This window comes from Salminus brasiliensis, chromosome 22 (assembly GCF_030463535.1).
Source record: "Salminus brasiliensis chromosome 22, fSalBra1.hap2, whole genome shotgun sequence".
Classification (NCBI taxonomy): domain Eukaryota; kingdom Metazoa; phylum Chordata; class Actinopteri; order Characiformes; family Bryconidae; genus Salminus; species Salminus brasiliensis.
In genome coordinates, this window is record NC_132899.1 from 936,251 (window position 1) to 952,161 (window position 15,911).

A 15,911-nucleotide genomic window follows, 5' to 3' on the forward strand; every position below is an offset into this window, starting at 1 on the left:
CCTGTGCTACCAGCTAACAGACGCCTGTGCCATCCAACATCATTTAATGAGTGATGAGGGGAGAGAGCGCTGCCAGTTGTGCTCTCCTGGACTCCGGCTACTGATGGTATAGCGGCATGGCTTGGGATCCGAACTCACCACCCCCTGGCCGTCCTGATTGATGCTGTTGTTGCATGCAGTCACACCCCCACAACTCTGTCCAATCATAATGACAATTTACGCATTTAACCTGACTCTATTTTGCCAATCAAGCACAGACAGACTGTATAGAACCAGGTCCAGTATTTGGACAGTGACACAGGTGTGTAGAAGTAATTGGACAGTTACCTGATGAGCAGTTTAAAGGCCCGCTGTGTTCTGTTCCCTCATTAAGTCATCACAAATGAACAAAATCCAGAGTTAATTCCTAGAGTTAAATTTGTATTTGGTAGCTGTTCAGGGGAACTCTCAATATGAGGTCCAAAGAGGTGATGGTGGCTGAAGGAGGTCGTCATTAGACTCCCATCAGAGAGAGCACTATATGTCCAAATGTTTGTGGACACCCCTTCTAATAAATACATTCAGCTTCTTTAAGTTGCATCCATTGCTGACAAAGTTGTACAAATGCACATACACTCAAACAGCTTGTCTTGACCGAGTAGCACTGTCAGTAGAATAGGACTCTCTGGAATCCAGTACTTTTAGAATGAGTATTCAATCAAATCCTCACAGCAATGCTGCTCCAAAATCTAGTAAAAGTCTACTTCTCTGGACAGTAGAGACAGTTACTCCAACAGAAGCAGGATCAACTGTTTTAATACTCTTGATTTCAGAAGAAGCAGTGAATAAGCAGGTGTCCCAATACTTTTGTCAGTATAGTGCAGGTGATAACATTTATCTTTCCTTGATGTAGAAAATGAAACCCTTTACAACATCTAGTGCAGTCAGGGACACAGTTGAGAGATGGCCTGTTTCTGCAGGATCCTTCAGCTGGTGTTTTTAAAGGTGTGCTGCCTGGGACTGACTTCTGCAGCATCACCGTCAGCCAGGTGATATGTTCACATTGAAATCAGAGCTAAGCAGCGACAGACAGACAGATCTATTTCAGCTTCAGATTAGCGCCGACTCTGACATCACCACACTTCACAGGGGGCCGGCTTACACTAACTCCCATTCAATTACCACTAATATGTCAGTCAATATTAGCTGAAACCCTCACGGCCGACAGCTTAGAGCACGATGAAGAAGCATTGTCTTTCTGCTCTGCTTTTGGATTTCTTAAATTAGCCTCATTTAAATGGAGCTGGTCTTACAGCACTAACAGACTCACATGATCATACACATTCTGACTGGACAAACACTAAACCACACAAGATAATAGACAAAAGTATTGGGACACCTACTCATTCATTGTTTCTTCTGAAAGCAAGGCTATTAAAAGATCTGATCTCTACTGTCCAGAGAAGAAGACTTTCTACTAGATTTTGGAGGCACATTGCTGTGAAGATTTGACTGCAATTCAACTACAAGAGCTTTAGTGAGGTCAGGATGTTGTATGATGAGGATGATTGTCACCCCACCTCATCATCCCCAACTCATCCTAAAAGTACTGGATGGAGTTCCTCCACCATCATTCCAGAGAACACAGCTCCTCCACTGCTCCACAGCTCCTCAATGCTGGGGGGCTTCATACCCCTCTAGCCCACGCCTGGCATTAGGCAGCATGGAGCCAATAGGGTCATGATGTTGATCTGCTCCAGAGAGTCCTATTCTATTGGCAGTACTTCTTCTCTACAGGAACTAGACAAGCTGTGTGTGTGTGCATTTGCACATCTGTGTCAGCAATGGGTCCAACTTAAAGTAGCTGAATGCATTCATTAGAAGGGGTGTCCACAAACTTTTGTCCATGTAGTGTAAGTCCTAGAACCACGAGCCTAGAAGCTGACTGGCTGTGTGCTACATGCTACCGTCTTTATAAGGAAACATGAGGCGGATCCTTCTGAGTACATGCAGTTCACTGGTTCAGTAAAGTAAAGCCTATTATCCTTAATCCCCTCCCACACACGGCCTCCCTGGACACTCGCAAACATCCCGACTAACAGCTTTACCAACAGGTAGAAGCTACTGAACTTTTTCCAAGACTCAACACCGCAAACAGACAGCTGATTACCAAGAGGATCCGGCTGTGACACATCTTAGACCACTTAGACAACCAGCTGAGACAGTTATGATTAGTGATTATGACAAACTTCCTCTACATTAAACAGAGTTTAGGACTTAAGATTTTAGGATTTTGCTCAAAAACACACCAGTTTTCTTACACATTTATATAAAAATATTTATTCATGTGTACATTTAAAACACGCTTCAGAAGTAAGGACATTACAACTTACAGAAATGTATATTCACACAGTTTCAGGTTTGAACAGAACACAGTAAACCCAGAACATCAACTGACATGATAATTATTATAATTTTGTAAAAAAAAAAAAAAAAAGAAAGAAATGCATATCTACGTCTACTCTTCTACACCAAACATTATCAAAAGAAAACGATACATCCTAGGACACATGAAAGGGGATTGTTTGCCATTTGAACTGTTCTCTCCTATTCCCTTAAAACCTGAGTCAGCAACTACTGAAACCGTGCCACTGCTGCCCTCCCAACGGTCCAGAGAGCCCACAGAACCATCGGCCTGCAGTTTCAGCGTCACCACTGCCGTACAGAGACGTCACAGATTACCAGTCCTTAGAATAGTTTCAGACACAGGACAAATCTTTCCATTCAAATGTCATAACAAAGACACGAATCTGCAGAAATGTTCAAAAAGTGCATCACAAGTAAAAAACAGCTTAATTTAGAAGTCTTTAAAACAGTTTACAGATAAAATGTTTCCCTTTTTTTGAACAGCAAACCATAAATCATGGATATGGCTCACACTCGGAAGGCTGTGAAGAAACGTGGAAATACTTTGTTTACACATACAGAATATGCTAATATGCTAGCCCATTCAAAATCCTAGGCACCTCCAAACTGCCCTAGAGCAGAGATTCATCTCCAGCAGGGCAGGAATGTCCCAATCCCAGGTCTGTGCCCACAGAACTGCCCACTCCTTCAGCAACCTCTCGTTTTGGCGAAGGTTACTGATGCAGTTCAGCTGGTTCAGATCTGTGTTTTGATTCATTTAAATGTGTTCTCTGAAAAGCTTAGGTAAACCCAGGTATTCGGTTGAACTGCTGTACCTTTGTAAAAGTCTCTAGAAAGTTCATGAGCATCCGCACTGAACTTCATAGACTGTCCATTTAGTTTCTTGGTGGAGAAGGTTGGCTTGGTGTGCCATGGGTTTTAGAAAAGTGGTTCCCAACCTTCTGGAGTGTTTCTGCCATGCACAATTTGGTGTTTTCCCTGTTTTAATATCCCAGATCTAACAAATCTGCAAATTATCAAGTTCTTCCCGGCTTGCTGTGGGTGCGGTAGAGCAGGAAAGACACTAAAACATACAGGGCAGTGGTTCTGGGGTTGAGAACCACTGCTTTGGATCAGTGGTTCCATGCTTCGCCAGCTAACGTGTCCATGTGAGGTCTGTATGGGCAGCCCAACTGTTGACCAGATAGTTTTATCCCTGGGTTCCATGTTGGCCCCACATATGGATGTCCACCTAGGTCAGTGATGGGACCAGGAGGGGTTAAACATGGGCCCCATCTGGGTGGTACACTGGGTGGTACAGATGGGACTCATGTGAGACTAAGGTGGGCTGAAATCATGGGACCCATTTAGGAAGCCTAACTGGATCCCAGTAAGACCATGCCCACCTGGAACCCACCCATAGATTTAATTGTCCTGCACAGGTTCATACATTCCTTCACAAGTCAGATGCCATGTGTTGTCCCAGGAAACAGGAAGGGAAGTAAGCCCCAGAATTTGGAGGAAGAACCATTGCTGCTGAGAACTGCTCAGCTAGCAAGCATGCATTAGCAGAAATACTCATTCGGCTGTCCTTCAGTCCTGGCCGTGGCCTCTGAATCCACACTGGAGCGTGCAGAGAGCAAGCGGTTGGACTCGTCCTGATTGAGGCGTGTGAGGTACTCCCCTTCCAACCCTTTGGCCTTAGTACCCGGAGAGAGAGTCTCAAAGGTCACATAGGAGTCCTGGATGTCCTTGGACTTGCGACCCACCAGCTTCTGGATCCGCCTCTTCAGTGCCCCGCAACAGACAATGAGGGTGAGAGGCACTGCAATGACGCAAGCGACGGTGATGACCACTACGTTGATGAGCTTCTGAGTGCCACTGGCGCTGGCTGCCTCATCTGTAGAGAAGATGACGCACTGCTCCTTCTTCGGAATGAGACCCTTGACACAAACACAAGCAATGTACTTGGTCTTGGGCACCAATCCTTCAATAGTGACCCGGTTCTTGCCGGGCCCAACGTTGATGCGCCTCATGTCCCTCTCTCCGAAAACGGCATACAGGACGCTGAAGGATGTTGTGTTGGTGGCGGCTGGTGCTCGCCAGTTTAGGGACACCGTGTGATCCGTGTCACCGATGACTTTAACGGACCGCACCACTCTTTTCTCTGGACCTTGCTGCAAGGAGGAAGCGTTAGCTGCTAGGTTGCTCAACACGTCTTTCTCCACATCTGTCACACGGCTGTCCATCCCTGTGCCCGTCTCAGGAGAAGCTGTATTCTTAACCCCAGAGATTCCATCTGAGACACTGTAACTCTCTATCTCAAAGGACGCTGTCGATTTTGGGCCGTTAAGCGGCTCGATGATTGGGATAGCAGCTGAGCTGCTGGTGGGAGGAACATAGCGAGCAATTAGCTTCTCCTGGTATGCTGCCCGTCCGAAGCCTCCATTCTTTTTCCCACGGTTCTTCTTTGCCATGGTCTCATCAATCCGCCAAGTGTCAGAGATGACAAGAGAAATTATGGCGTCAGCGTTGCCTACAAAGTTGGTGGCTTTGCAGACGTATTTGCCCGAATCGCGGTAGGACACGGCAGGCACGCTCAGGACAGACCAGATGATGCCCTCCTTTGAAACTTCTTGTTGAACTGTAGAGTAAAAGAGCTGAGAGTTAGTGCTTTCTTATTTAGCACAATGTGGATTTAGATACGCTGTATGGACAAAAGTATTGGGACACCTGCTCATTCATAGTTTCTTCTCAAATCAAGGGTATTAAAGAGCTGATCCTACTTCTGTTGGAGTAACTGTCTCTACTGTCCAGAGAAGAAAACGGTCTACTAGATTTTGGAGGAGGAGCATTGCTGTGAGGATTTGATTACATTCAGAGACAAGAGAGTAAGAGAGGTCAGGATGTTGGATGATGATGATGATCACCACCCCACCTCCATCATCCCCAACTCCCCAACTAATCCCAAAAGTACTGGGTGGAGCTCCACCACCATCATTCCAGAGAGCACAGTTCCTCCACTGCTCCACAGCTCAGTGACAGTTAAGGCTTTTCTCAGGAAAGTCACCCTAGTGCTGAAAGAGAAGATGAGATGGTACTGCTTTAACAAACTGACCTGTTCCATTCATGGGCTTGCCGTCAGCCCGAGACCAAGACAGCTCAGGAATGGGTACCCCGATCGTTCCGCAGCGAAGCAGGACATTATTCCCCACAGAGCTGCGGACCCTGGCCACGGCCGTGTGGACTCGAGGTGCCTGGCACTTCCTCAGCTCCGTCTCTGAGAAGAGGACCCCGGACAGACTCTCAGGCTCAGAGCAGCGCAGCCGTGTGTCGATGAAAGCCACGGAGGAGGACGGAGACTTCTGGAACTGCACCAGATCAAACAGACGGCAGTCGCACTGCCACGGGTTGTCGTGAAGACCTGAAGGAACAAGAAGACAAAACTTTTATTCCTCAGTCTTTAAACTATATAACATCTTTCAGTGCTCCGCAGTTTCTGAGAAGTTCATTTGTAGAGCAGCGTTTTGTGAGAATTGTGAGAATATTTTTGCTTCGAGGCTCCCCCTACAGGTGAGGAGTGTAATTCTTTTACTTCACTGCAGTAAATACAAATCACACTTTGAGCATGAACAACCCCCCCCCCCCCCAAAAAAAAAAAAACAACAACCCCGTTCATAGCTCCTCCTAGCACTAGCAATGCTCCAATGACACTAGGACGGTAAGTGTTTGCATCCTTCAGTGCTTGCAAAGCCACCACCTCATTTCCAACGACCAACGACACACTCAGAGGACAGCGCCGGGTCCCCAGCTCCACCACACCAGCTAACAGTCACCTGTGCCGACCAACATCGCTTTAAGAATGATGAGAGCGTCATCTACCCACCGGAGAGAGCACGGTTAATTGTGTTCTTTGGACTCCGGCTGCCGATGGCAAAACAGCAAGGCTCGGGATAGCAAAGCCCAGGCCATAGTGGCACCACATTAGATCACAGAGCCACTCAGAGGGAAGAGATTTAATACACTTTCAGACACTTCTTCTGTTTGTAGTTTAACAAAAAGTTAATATAAACATGAAAAAGAATAAATCTCACCTAGAATCATCTTGGAATTTTCGGTGTCCTGGGCCAGTTTTGGAGAGAACCACATTGTAAGGACCTCCGCAGGTACTGTGGTCAGGCTGTTGCTAGACAGATCGAGGTAGGTCAGGTTTTTGATGTAGATCGTGGCCTCGGCTGGAATGCTGCTGATTTTATTGTTGTGTAAATCCAGGAGCCTCAAGTTGGGCATGTCCGTCAGGCACTCCCAAGGGAAGGAGGTGAGGAAGTTGCCGTCCAGCCGCAGCTCGTCCAGCATGAAGAGGCCACGGAAACTGTCCGAGTGCAGCGTGGAGAGGGAGTTGAAGGACATCCAGAGGAACTCCAGACTGCTGAGGTAGTGGAAGGTCTCGCTGGAAATGCGGCTGATGGCGGTCTTCTCGATGCGGAGCTTGGACGTGTCCGCGGGAAAGTTGGTGGGGACGAGGGTGATCTCAGGGTCGTTGCACAGAACACTCCTACAAACACACAACCCAGCTCAGAGTCACATTATTACTGCAGAGACACAAGAGGGGAAATCTGAAGCTGGTGCATCTTGATGTATTTATTAGTGTTTAGATGATGCTGAACTAAAATATCTGCAGTTCTGTTCATTTTTCTGTGTTTATAAATCTACTGATACATGTTCTATTAGTCTGTAACCGATCACAGTGGGTTTAGTCCCAATTTCTACAGAAATGTGTATTTGTATATCCATCCTCAGATACACACACCGACAACTTTGGATATCAGCATCAGCCCAGAATTCCCAGATCAGTGCATCTCTAATAAATACAGATCTACATCTTTAATCAATGACTCATCAGCATTCAGTGCAATTCTAAGCGCGGAGGCAGTTGGGGCAAAATCCTGGGGCAGGTTTTCATTTTCTAGACCTGCATTTTCCATCTCTAAATACTGCTACTGTTAGACTGTTAGATTTGCTGTGATTGTGCACAGTGTATTAGTGTTGATTTATTTTATACACCAACATTAATTTAAACAGCACTCACATAAACAATCCATCAATAATATCAGCCTCTGGGTAGATGATCAGTATAGGGCCTGAATAAAACCTCCCTCTTATTTACAGAGTATAATTATCAATCATATCAGAGGTAAATATATTGATGTACATTTAGAGTTTAATAACTGATCATTTTTTAGGCGTATGCTGCTATGGCATGCTGATAATATCAAATAGCACTACACAGTTTAAAGACAGTTTATTTATTTTTGTATAAATGATTTTATCATTTTATTACTTTTATATAATTTTATTATTTTTTTTGTTTCAACCCAATAAATTACACATACATTTAGCTTTTCCCTCGACCAATAGGTTTCCAGAAACCTGAACTACTTAGAAAACTTTACAGATCATTTTTCTGCATAATGTGAATCTGCAGCTGTTCTTTATACTGTATTACAATTTTATGATAAACGGACTAATAGAAATGCTCCAAAATGACTCAACTAATAAAATAAAATCTTTTACACTGAAAGTTTGGAGAAGATTTTGATTGATTGTAAGAAAAAGTCTTCTTTATTTTTAATGAAAAATTAACTAATTCAGTTGTTTTGTTTATTTATTTTAGCAGTCAGCTCCTCAGCTTCAGTAAACTCAGATACAGAGTATATCAGTAAAATACAGTGTATTAGTCATATTGCAGTTCATGTCAACAAATTTCCAGAACATAAATGAAGTAACCCCCCCGCTTCACTCGCTTCATGCTTTAATGTAAAATATAAATAAAACCAGCATAAAAAAAGAATATATATATATATATATATATATATATATATATATATATATATATATATATATATATATATATATATATATATATATATATATAATCTTTATCTCCAGGGTTAAGAAGAGAAGGATCCACACTTTGTTTACTGCACACCTGCTCTTTATGGGCAGCTTGTATATCTACACGTTTATCAGTCAGTGTGTGCAAACTGTCACAGTTTCTGTTACAGTAGATTATACAGTTTAATCATCAGTAAAAATCAATTACTGCATTTTTTCATTTCCTCCCTGCAGAGAGAGCAGGCACTGCTGCAGCTAACGAGCAAAGAAGATTACAGAGCATTCTCAACTTAATCCCATACTGAACAGAGGAGCACAAATCCGGACTACAGATGAAGTCCAAACACACACACACACAGTCAAAACTCCCAAACTTCAAAGCCACACTTCTGCACCTGACAGTGTAAAGTTCTCACCTGGCCTTTGATCCATCACTGAGTTTGTGGTAGAAGCAGCTGCACTGTGCAGGACAGGCCCGGCCCAGCAGGGGAAGACAACCCAGCACCAGGCAAAACCCCAAACACACTCTCCCCAGCATCTCTGCAGCCTTCCACACCATCCTGCTGCTGTAGTGTAGAGGGACCGTCTGGACACCACACCCAAGTGATTCAGTGGTGCTCCTGCTGCTGCAGCTCCATCACTGTGATCTCTCTCTCTCTCTCTCTCTCTCTCTCTCTCTTTTGCTCTCTCACTCTCTCTCTCGCTCTCTAGCTCGGCCTCAGTAGTCCATACTGGACAGCCTGCGCTGAATCCCCAGATAAAAAGGATAGAGGAGGATTAGAGAAAGGACTTGGGTTATTTTCATTTACGCGATTATTTCCTTCCTGGAAGCTCATAGGCTATATGCTTGCCTTTTGTTTATACAGGGAGCAGAAGCCTCCTAACGTTTGATTGGAGGGTTAATTATAGGGTGTTTGGATTGGACAGAAATGCTGTATTCCTCAAGATCTCATAGGTGCATCACTCCAGTTCACTCTGCTTTCTCTGAAACAGGAATCAGCAGAACCACCGAACCCAGCAGCACAGGACCTCTATTCTGGGTGTAACAGAGCTGTGGAGGGACGGGAGGAGAGGAGTAACTGCAGTCCTTACTGCTACCAGTAAAAACACACATACAACATTAAACACTAGAACATGAGCTTTGAAGGAGTTACGAGGTTTCTGTTCACATTAACATTCACAACCAGCAGTTAAAAGTCTAATGTCGTGTATGTAGGGGTGTCTGATTACTATGAAATATATGAAATATATGTGGTTCTGATCGTTTTACAAGATTGGACTTGTGTACATTATATAAACAGAGACTGCCTCAGATTTATTAAAGTAATAAAGCTGTTCATTCTACAGTAAAGTAGTTAATAAATTCTGCACATTTACTGTCTGAGGAAAACTCATCAAATCTCTTTCTTATGTTTTCTATTAACAGACCGTGAGCTTATTGACTGTGTCTGTAGTAAAGCAGGTGGCTGAGCTCGCTCACCACATGTGTTAATATTTACTGTGTGCTGTGATTTCAATAAGGACTAAATGTTCTGAGTAAAAGTTGCTATAAATATTTAGTTTTTAGTTACATGAGTAACTTTACCCTAACAGTAACCCCTAACCCTAACCTTTACCCCTAACCCCTAACCCTGACCCTAACTCTAAACCTAAACCCTAACCTTTACTCTAACCCCTAACCCTGACCCTAACACTAAACCTCAACCCTAACCTTTACTCTAACCCCTAACCCTGACCCTAACTCTAAACCTCAACCCTAACCTTTACTCTAACCCCTAACCCTAACTCTAAACCTAAACCCTAACCTTTACTCTAACCCCTAACACTAAACCTAACCCCTAACCCTAACCTTTACTCTAACCCCTAACACTAAACCTAAACCCTAACTGTTAACCTAACCCCTAACCCTGACTCTAACTCTAAACCTAAACCCTAACCTTTACTCTAACCCCCAACCCTGACCCTAACTGTTAACCTAACCCCTAACCCAGCCCTAACTCTGCTCTTCTCTCAACAGCTGACTGAATAATCACAGATCTACAAATCATATCAAATCTACTACACCTCAACCTCACACCTATTCCTCATTCTGCTCACATCACTCTAATCATAGGATTTCCAAAACACCTCAACCTCACACCTGTTCACTCCCTGCTTAACTGTAGCATTAGGGAGAGGGAATAGGGTAAAGGTTAGGATTTAGGGTTAGGGGTTAGGGTTAGGGTTAGGGGTTAGGATTCAGTGTTAGGGGTTAGGGTTAGGGTTAGGGTTTAGGATTTAGGGTTAGGGGTTAGTGTAAAGGTTAGGGTTAGAGGTTAATGTAAAGGTTAGGGTTTAGGATTCAGTGTTAGGGGTTAGGGGTTAGGGTTAGGATTTAGGGTTAGGGGTTAGTGTTAGGGGTTAGGGTAAAGGTTAAGGTTTAGGTTTAGTGTTAGGGGTTAGGGTTAGGGGTTAGTGTAAAGGTTAGGGTTTAGGATTTAGTGTTAGGGGTTAGTGTAAAGGTTAGGGTTTAGGATTCAGTGTTAGGGGTTAGGGGTTAGGGTTAGGATTTAGGGTTAGGGGTTAGTGTAAAGGTTAGGGTTTAGGATTTAGGGTTAGGGGTTAGTGTAAAGGTTAGAGTTAGGGGTTAGTGTAAAGGTTAGGGTTTAGGATTTAGTGTTAGGGGTTAGTGTAAAGGTTAGGGTTTAGGATTTAGGGTTAGGGGTTAGTGTAAAGGTTAGGGTTAGGGGTTAGTGTAAAGGTTAGGGTTTAGGATTCAGTGTTAGGGGTTAGGGGTTAGGGTTAGGATTTAGGGTTAGGGGTAAGTGTAAAGGTTAGGGTTTAGGATTTAGTGTTAGGGGTTAGTGTTAGGGGTTAGGGTAAAGGTTAAGGTTTAGGTTTAGTGTTAGGGGTTAGGGTTAGGGGTTAAGGGTTAGTGTAAAGGTTAGGGTTTAGGATTTAGTGTTAGGGGTTAGTGTTAGGGGTTAGGGTTAGGGTTAGGGGTTAGTGTTAGGGGTTAGGGGTTAGGGATTAGGGTTAGGGTTAGGGGTTAGGGGTTAGTGTAAAGGTTAGGGTTTAGGATTTAGGGTTAGGGGTTAGGGGTTAGTGTAAAGGTTAGGGTTTAGGGTTAGGGGTTAGTGTAAAGGTTAGGGTTTAGGATTTAGTGTTAGGGGTTAGGGGCTAGTGTTAGGGGTTAGGGGTTAGGAGTAGGGGTTAGGGGCTAGTGTTTGGGGTAAGGAGTAGGGGTTAGGGGTTAGTGTAAAGGTAAATTCAATAGACAGTGGTTTACATTCAGCTTTAGTTTAGTTGTATTTAGTACAGACTCAGTTGAAGGTCAGGTGAGCAACTACGAGGCGTCTATAGTAGACCATCAAAGTAAAGTGAAACTCATTACTTATTTATATAAACAAAACAAAATCTCAAAATCATGTAAAAAGTAATAATAATAATTAAAATAATAATAATAATAATAATAATAATAATAATATTAATAATAATAACTAATAATAACAAGAATAATAATAATAATAATAATAATTATATAAATATGAATATTAATAATAGTAGTAGTAGTAGTAGTAATAATAAAAGTCACAGGTAGGTAATAATAGAATACCATGCAGGTTATACACTGAACTTAAAAAGGTGCTTACAGGCTTTCATTTCTGATACCAGGTTAAAAAAATTGCATACTTGTGTGAAGAACCTTTTTAAACCTGAAGGAACCACAACACAATGTAAATGTTCTAATTAGAGCCCTTAGCACTTAGAACTGCTTACAAACATGGTTCTTTAGGGATCCAGAAGTGTTTTTTTTCTATGGGATCCCTTTAGGAACCCTTTCAGACAGTAAACCTGACTGTTCTCCTCCTCCACAGGACCCAGTCTGACCACTGGGTGTCAGCAGAGAGTAAAAGCATCCCTTCATATGTTCTGAGGATGAAAAGGTTGATGATGTAATTTAATCAGCTCTGACTTATCGCCTATTGATTGATCTTTAGAGCTTGGCGTTGTGTGTGTGTTAGTGTGAGTGTGTGCTGGTGAAAGCTGCCAGGTGGACGGTGGCTTTTGGTCTGAAGGATCAAACCAGCTTCAATCTGCTTATACGTGCTGACGGCCGGCCAGCAATCTGCCCCTGGCCCTGAGTTACGGACACTCACTGCTCCCTGCGGCCTTTTACAGCACAGCTACTGGTTCTGTACCAGTGCCGCTCTCAGAAACACCTCCAGACCTCCAGAACAGGTCAAATCTGCTCACTGCTCCAGCAGGAGTTATTCTCTGCAGACTTCACAGTGTCCCACTAACCCCAAAAAGACTGCACCAGAGCTAAGAGGGTGATGTCCACCCCGCTAATTACCATTATGAAAACTGCACAATGAAAACAAATCAGACAGTCAGTGAAGAAGATCCGACAGCATCGTTCTGAGGAGGAACATTCAGAACTTGAAGGTCTGGTGAGGCTGAAAGACAGGGGACATGTTAATGCTGTTGAGGCAGTTCTATCCAAAAATCTCATTGCTCAGTGCTTGGACCCCAGTGGTTGCCACCTACACCTTATGTAATTTGATGAGTAATGCTGATCTCTCCAAATGAACATGATCTCGTTTGTCTTATTAAGAATTTGTTTCTAATAATAAGGACTTTCTAACATGAAATAAGATTTTTTTATATAACTGAAGGCTTTTAAGGCTTTCCACTATAAATAAATAAATAAAGAAAGACAACTTTACTTCCTCAAAATACACTTTTCTTAAAGACTTAAAACATTACCATATTTTCCAATAAAACTGATGACACCTGATGTGACGGAAAAGTGTTTTATTGGTGTTATTATTTTGTCCGTTCATCATGATATCCCTGGTGCTTTCTGTTTGTGCAGTTGGTTCGCTGAGCTGAGGCTAGCTGAGCCCAGAGATCCATAATGTGATTATTGCTGTCTCACTGAAGCAGGCCGCCCGGGTGGAGCTGGTGTGGGCACAGCCAGGGCAAAACACCAGGGGAGAGGACTACTGTCCTGCTTCCAGACAGACAATTTTAGCCTGTAATCCCACAGTTACACGGGCGCCTTCACCCCATTAAAAACAGTCTTACAGCGTCCTTCAGGGAAGCAAATAAACCCATCAGTGGGTTTAATGAAGAAGAATCAGGGGTGGATTAAAAGCTACGTCCATTTGCTTGATTACACTCTTAAAATAAAGGTACCAATAAGGGTGTCTCTGGACAATGGTACAGATCCAGGTCTAGAAAGTTCAAATCTGCCCCAGGAGGTTCTGAGGAACTTCTACACCTGCATTGGAGCTTCTCACTCCATCCAGCATCTCATCTCTCAGCACTGGAGCTCAGCACTGATACAGAGAAGAAGTAATTATATTTAAATTTATGCAATTATTACAATTATGTTAATAATTCAAACATGCAATTGGTTCCTTGAGGTGCCAGTTCTATCTAGAACAATTGCCTTTACTTTAAGGAACCCTGGAACACTACTGTTGTGTGTGTAAGTGTGTATAAGTGTGTGTAAGCTTCTAATGATCAACACATTTAGGACTTTTCAGGAATTCTGAAAGAATAGTGAGGCACGATATCCAGCCCTTCCTCATGAATGAGTCCTCAGTCTGCAGCCGCTGTACTGTACGTATGACAGCCGGCACATTTCCCAATCGCATTAGAGCAGATTCTTGGAACAAAGGTTTAGTTGTCTCAGCTGGCTAAACACCACGATTAGCTGTTTGCCAACAGGCCAAACTGTGGCTCAAGTCACACTATGCTGGGCTATACAGCTCTGCACTATAGGGGCTTTTATTTTACAAATGAATATATATATATATATATATATATATATATATATATACATTGTAAAAATAATTATATATTATATAATTATATATATAAATATATTTTTTATATTGACTTTCTGATCTAACATTTTTATAATATAAGTCATTGATATGCATGCATTCATTTACATACACAAGTTTTAAATCATTTAGGTTTAAATTTAAAATTTATTCCAGTTCTTCACAATTAAATTAAATTCAGTTCAGATTTATTTGGCGCTTTCTAATTTTAACAAATGTTGTTACAATGTAGCTTTACAGAGATTCAGGTCCGAGCCTCTTTTGAGCAGAAAAAGAAGAAGAAGAAACCTCTAGAGGAACCAAGACTCAAAAGGGGAACCCATCCTCTTCTGGTCGCCACTGGAGAGTCGCCAATGGACAAAACCCACAGTGAATTAAGAGAAAATGGCAAAAGCCACAAAAGATGAAAGTGTGAGTGAGCTGATAAAGTCCATGCAGACAAACACTCCCAATCAATGTGAAGCATTGCGGGCAGCAGGGTAGTGGAGAGCAGGTCTGGTGGTACCGGGATGGAACAGCTGGAACTGGGCATCTCAATGCATGGAAAAGAGAGAGAGAGAAAACAGAAAGGAGGGAAACACAGCAGGACAGAATCCAAAGGGTGGGCAAGAGCAGCCAACCATAAATGGCCTGGTGTGAGTGCATGGGCTTCATGTTCCTTTTTTTTTTTCCTGGAACAGCGTCCCCAATGGTTCCTCGTGAAGCTATTGGAGAGAACATTAGGTACAGGTAACCCAGGCAGAATCTACAGAACCCAACAATGACCCCCTGCCTGATATTCCCCCACCTGCCACCTTTACATTCAGCATCCAAACGATCACCGTACTGTGAGCAGGCAGCATGTACCGCCTGTCGCCAGCAGGCAACGGTAACAGCAGCCAGTCAATCCCACATGGGAACCCCCACCATGGGAGGCTCCTGAGCCCATGTAACTGGGAGGTGCCCGGTTACCTGACCATCTACCACCCCGACCCGTCCCGGGGGACAGGTCTAAGACAGGCCTTCATAAGTCAGGAAACGAGAGGGTCTAACCCGAGCGGGGGACTCGGCTTTAGACCATGTGGTATCCCCCATCTCGGGACTATACCTCCCGGTTACTCTAGCCTGGACCTTCCAACATAAATCGCTGACAGCCTTTGTGGATTCTGGGGCTGCAGGCAATTTTGTGGACAGCTCACTGGCTGCTAGTCTCTGCCTTCCCGTGGACCCCCTGGAACACCCACTACCCGTCCATGCCATAGATGGAATCTGGTCCTGTGACCCGTCACACCCAACTGATAACACTGCATATTGGGGCGCACACTGAGCAGGTGAAATTGTACCTGACTCAGGCAGTTGGTGCTGGGCTACCCCTGGTTGGAACTCTACAACCCATGAATAGATTGGACAACCCGCTCAGTCTACGCTTGAGAGCCACATTGTCAGGGAGCCTGTCTGGGTCACAAGGAAGGACCCCCTCAGAGAGACCCTAAGCCAGAGTCAGTCATTCCTCATCTGGACAGGGTTGCTGAGGTGTACTGGGATCTCTGCGCTGTGTTTCGTAAGGAGGAATCGCAAATCCTGCCCCCCTCACAGGCCTTACAACTGTGCCATAGATCTCCTTCCGGGGACCACTCCCCTGAGGGTGCGCCTGTTTGCAATTTCTCCTCCGGAACGTGCTGCCATAAACTCCTACATTAAGGAGGCATTGGAGTCCGGTTTCATACGTCCATCCTTATCCCTGGCTGAGGCTGGTTTCTTCTTTGTGGGGAAGAAAGATGGCGGACTACGCCCATGCATAGATTATTGAGGCCT

General features: G+C 43.8%; 1 protein-coding gene across 1 annotated transcript; it reads right to left on the reverse strand.

Moving 5' to 3' along the window:
- Window positions 1-3,950: 3,950 nt before the first annotated feature.
- Window positions 3,951-15,492, reverse strand: lrit1b (leucine-rich repeat, immunoglobulin-like and transmembrane domains 1b). Its single transcript, XM_072667628.1, has 5 exons — window positions 15,481-15,492; window positions 8,697-8,827; window positions 6,480-6,940; window positions 5,504-5,809; window positions 3,951-5,029 (listed from the first exon to the last, which is right to left on the reverse strand). Exons 1-5 carry the CDS (start codon window positions 15,490-15,492, stop codon window positions 3,951-3,953), a joined length of 1,989 nt encoding a protein of 662 aa, XP_072523729.1.
- Window positions 15,493-15,911: the final 419 nt, after the last annotated feature.